This window comes from Dipodomys ordii, unplaced genomic scaffold, assembly GCF_000151885.1.
Source record: "Dipodomys ordii isolate 6190 unplaced genomic scaffold, Dord_2.0 Scaffold5, whole genome shotgun sequence".
Classification (NCBI taxonomy): Eukaryota; Metazoa; Chordata; class Mammalia; order Rodentia; family Heteromyidae; genus Dipodomys; species Dipodomys ordii.
Genome location: NW_012267221.1, coordinates 26,632,887 through 26,637,737, shown reverse-complemented (window position 1 = coordinate 26,637,737; position 4,851 = coordinate 26,632,887). Strand labels below are relative to the sequence as shown.

General features: G+C 35.9%; 2 protein-coding genes across 2 annotated transcripts in view; one reads left to right on the top strand and one right to left on the bottom strand.

Annotated features, from left to right (window-relative positions):
• Positions 1-4,851, bottom strand: part of Agps (alkylglycerone phosphate synthase) — a 107,948-nt gene that overhangs the window by 89,540 nt on the left and 13,557 nt on the right. The gene's annotated exons all lie outside the window — the stretch shown is intronic.
• On the top strand, positions 2,265-2,802 carry LOC105995287 (tubulin-specific chaperone A-like). The gene has a single exon (XM_013028999.1). The coding sequence runs from the start codon at positions 2,304-2,306 to the stop codon at positions 2,628-2,630; it is 327 nt and encodes a 108-aa protein (XP_012884453.1). The 5' UTR covers positions 2,265-2,303; the 3' UTR covers positions 2,631-2,802.

Below are 4,851 nucleotides of genomic sequence, written 5' to 3'. Positions count from 1 at the left end.
GAGGTAGGGAAAAAACAAAATGCTTAAATAGGGATACAGGTTGACCCATTGTAACAATGAGATGTACAAGACACTATGTTGAAAAATGAACTTTACAATTTAGGCGAGGTGGGGGGGGGGCAGTGTAGTAAATGTGTGAGGGAAGGGAGGGTATAGACAAAACAAAGAAGGAGGTAACAATGCTTGACTGGAAATGTACTCATGACCTTGCTTATGTAACTGTAACCCCTCTGTACAGTATTTTTACAATAAGAATGTATTTTTTAAAAAATGAAGACAAAGCCGGGCGCTGGTGGCTCACGCCTGTAATCCTAGCTACTCAGGAGGCTGAGATCTGAGGATCGCGGTTCAAAGCCAGCCTGGGCAGGAGAGACTGTGAGACTCCTATCTCCAATAAACCACGAGAAAACCGGAAGTGGTGCTGTAGCTCAAGTGGTAGAGTGCTCTCTTTGAGCTGAAGAGCTGAGGGAGAGTGCCCAGGCCCAGAGTTCAAGCCCCATGACCAACCAAAAAAAACAAAAAAACAAAAAATAAAAAATAAATAAAAATGAAGACAAAATTTTTGAAAAAAAATCCAAGATATCTTTAAATCATAAAAGTGAAGAAACAAAGTTGATAAGCTATGTATCTGATCAGTAAACAGATATATTCTATTAAAGACATACTAAAAAATTCCTACAGTCAGGCATCATGGTGAATGCCTATAATACCAACAGTAGGGAAATAAAAGACAGGAAGACTTTGAGTTCAAGGGCAGCCTAGGCTATATAGCAAGATGCTGCCTTTTAAAAACAAAACAAACAAAAAATAGCCAAGTACTACTACTGGCTCACACTTGTGGTACCAGCTCCTGGGATATTGAGATCTGAAGATTACCATTCAAAAAGCCAATCCAGGACACACACACACACACACACACACACACACACAAATTCCTTTTCAAATAAAGTAAAAAATATACTATAAATGTAATAATTTCTGAGTTCTTTTAGGGAAAACAATTTAATGCTATTATATATCTCATGTTTCAAAACTGCTACATTTGACTTAGAAAATAATGCTACCAGGCTCTAATTGCATCAAACATTTGAATCAAATTTTTCCTCTTGTCTAAGATAAAACTCATCAAGATATCCTCATCTGATTATAGTTTTATTTCCTAAATAGAGAAACATGCCAACTGAAATGGCCATAAGGTACAGCAAAACCTTACTTTTCATTATAAATTAAATGTACTAGTTTGCTAATTAACTTCAGTAATGACTGAACCAATGGGTTTGGGTAGTTAATAACAAACATACTTCCCAAATATGATTAGCTGGAGAATTCTGACAAGATGAAGTTTCTAATATGCAAGTTTTATAAGAAGATTCACTGTCCAGAGGGTGGACTTGCATATTAACCTACCACATTTTGAACTTCAGCACCAATTTCAAACTTCCCTCAATATTCCCATTGTAAGTTTTTAGCTCTAGCTGCCAAAATAAACATTTAGTCCTTTAATATAGTGACTAATTTTTCCAAGTGTGAGTGTCTAAATTGACCTAAGTATGAGATTTAAGAACACAGAAAGATAACATGAACAATGGAATTTATGCGTACTACTGGTAAAGTCACTTCACAGAGTAATCACATACCAGGCTTTCCTGGGTTATGTAATTTCAATGGCCCAGCAATATAACCCCTGGGTCTTAAAGGGAAACATGTCTACTATATATTTTCGGGAGCACTGTTTTTTTTTTTTTCTGGTTTTTTATTTTTTAAGAATAGTTACAAAACCGGGAGCTGATGGCTCACACCTGTAATCCTAGTTACTCAGGAAGCTGAGATCTGAGGCTCCTAGATCCAACTCAGCCCAGGCAGGAAAGTCCGTGAGACTCTCATCTCCAATCTACTCAGAAAAAGTCAAAAGTGGCACTGTGGCTCACATGGTAGAGTGCTAGCCTTGAGTCCAAAGAGGCTCAGGGATAGTGCCTAGGCCCTGTTCAAACCCCAGGACCAGGGAAAAAAAGAAAAAAAAATAGTTACAAGCATCATTAGAGGAATGGATAAATTAAACAGAAAATGTATCCTTTGAAATATTACACAAAAATCAGAAGAAAGTGGTAAGAGAAACATACAGAAACCCAGTTACTTTTAAACAGTAAATGCAAAGTAGAAACAGAATAGTATTTATGCAAATTGAAAATACAAACACTCAGTACACTTAGGAATGTTTATAAAACACATATATAAAAATATTCATGACGATCCTGCTCTCTGCCCCTGCTCTCTGCCCCTCCTTCCCGCGTGGTTCAGAGGCTATGGCGGACCCTCGCGTGAGGCAGATCAATATCAAGACCGGCGTGGTGAAGCGATTGGTCAAAGAAAAAGTAATGTATGAAAAAGAAGCAAAACAGCAAGAAGTAAAGATTGAAAAAATGAAAGCTGAAGATGGTGAAAATTATGCCATTAAGAAGCAGGCAGAAATCCTTCAAGAGTCTCGGATGATGATCCCAGATTGCCAACGCAGGTTAGAAGCTGCATGTACCGATCTTCAGCAGATACTAGAAAGTGAGAAAGACTTGGAAGAAGCTGAGGAATATAAAGAAGCACGTTCTGTACTGGAGTCAGTGAAGTTAGAAGCCTGAAACTTGTGTGTACAGTGCGTTTGCATTAAATCTTGGGGTTCATTCTACAATTCATTGTTTTTAAACACTTCTGTATGTTTAACTGTATGAGATTGTGATATTGTAACTTGTATCTTTTTTGCATATTTTAATGTTAGTAATGATTTCATCTAATAAAACTGATTATTTCATATTTTGCAAAATTTTAATTAACCTTTTATCAAACATTAAACATTGTGGCAAATAAAACAAAAATATTCATGCCCATGGGAGGGGCTGATAGGGTTAGGAACTGGAGAAGAAAATAAAAATGAGAGACCTCACATAGACAAATGCCATGAACAATGTAACTCTGAACCTGAAATTAAGATCCTCAGCCAGCCTTTGACCTCAGTGAAGTTTCTGTTGTTAGAAAACAATCCTTTCTTTCATATACATGTATGAATTCCATGAATTTATTATAAAACCCATTGCAGTCATTCCTAGAAACTGCAACAAGTTTTTTAAATGACAGAATTCCATTATAATAAGTCATCTTCTACTATATATTTAACTCCTTACAGTCAACTTTTTACTTTCTTTTTTGAGATATGGTCTTTCTAACATAGGCCAGGCTGACTTCAAACGTGTCATCCTACCACATGGATAACCTGAGTGCTGAGATTATGTGTATGAGCCACCATATCCAGCATAGTTAAGTTTTCATAGTTTGCAAGAAACTGGCACTTTAATGAAACTATGAAATTTGAATTCAAACGATTGCAGGCATGACTCAAATGGTAAAATGCCTGCATGGCAAGCATCAGGCCCTAAATTCAAATCCCAATACTGCCAAAAAAAATTGAGTTCAAAGGTCAAAATTGTGTCTCAAAAGCCCAAATCCTATTATACTTACTACAAATTTTTTTAAAAATGGAATGTACAAGGGAAAATTTCTTGTAGACAAAAGTACAAAGTCAAAGAAAAGAAGACTGGAACAAGAAAAGCAATTCTAGGAATTGACACTGTGGCTCAACTGGTAAAGCACTGGCCTTGAGCTGAAGAGCTGAGGGGCGGCGCCCAAGCCCAAAGTTCAGGTCCCACGACTGACAAAAAAAAAAAAAAAGCAATTCTAGGTTTACACACTGGCAGTTACTACTCACATTGGATTCCTTGGTTACTTTTCTTGAACCAAAAACTTCAAACATTATGCCAAATGCTGCCAATTAGATATTTATTGTCATTTGAAGGATGTCTTCTAAATTGGAAATAGACATAGTCATTCATATATACGTAATAATATAATAATGTAATAATACATATTTGTAATAATAACATTTTTGGGTTAAGGTAGGCAGGTATGGATATGCACTGTCTCACTTACACACAAGATTCATACTTGCCATTCTGAAGGCCTGCAAAAGATACATCTATCTTATTTTCTTTTAACATTTGTTGCTCTGTGTAATGAAAACCACCAAAATCACTGTCAAGAAACAGTCAGAAAAAGACAAAAGGATACAGGTATATACTTTGCTTAATTACTCTTATTTTCTCAATTATACTTTAAATTTCATGATTTTGTTCTAATCAATGAAGTAATTTTGGTAACCACTCTAGCCTTTTTCTGACACCAAGTGTAAAAAGTAAATCACTTTCATTGCTCCATCCCTGCTTGCTAGTAATGAAAACAAACTAAGTCACAAGAGTTTATTCTATTGACTATAAGTGAGTAAATGCCAATTCTGGTATGGGCTTACATTTCTGCAGAAACTATGACATAGAACACAAAGAAAATGTGATTGTTTCCAAAAAATGTGTGCCATTTTATAGCAGAAACAAAATTGGAGCTCTCTTTCTCAGTTGTCTTTCAAGGTTAGACTACCAAACCAGCAAGAGCCTTAAAAAAAAAAATCGAAACTGAAATCCATACACATTTGATATAAACAGTATTCTTACAGAAAAATCATTTTTATATATTTTATTGTAAAAATACTGTGCAGAGGGGTTACAGTTATATGAGTAAGGCAATGAGTACATTTCCTATTGAGCATTGTTACCTCCTCCTTTGTTTTTTCCCCTACCATCCCTTCCCGCCCCACCTCCCCAACTCCTCCCAGCCACAAGTTGTAAAGTTTGTTTTCAACATAGTGTCTTGTACATCTCATTGTTACAATAGGTAAACCAGTATCCTTATTTAAGCATTTTGTTATTTCCCTTCCACTCCCCAAATTATAAAAATGTATATACAAGATGCAGGGCA

Excerpts from the sequence above, each read along its gene's own strand:
- LOC105995287 (XM_013028999.1), top strand. The coding sequence starts at position 2,304 with ATGGCGGACCCTCGCGTGAGGCAGATCAATATCAAGACCGGCGTGGTG.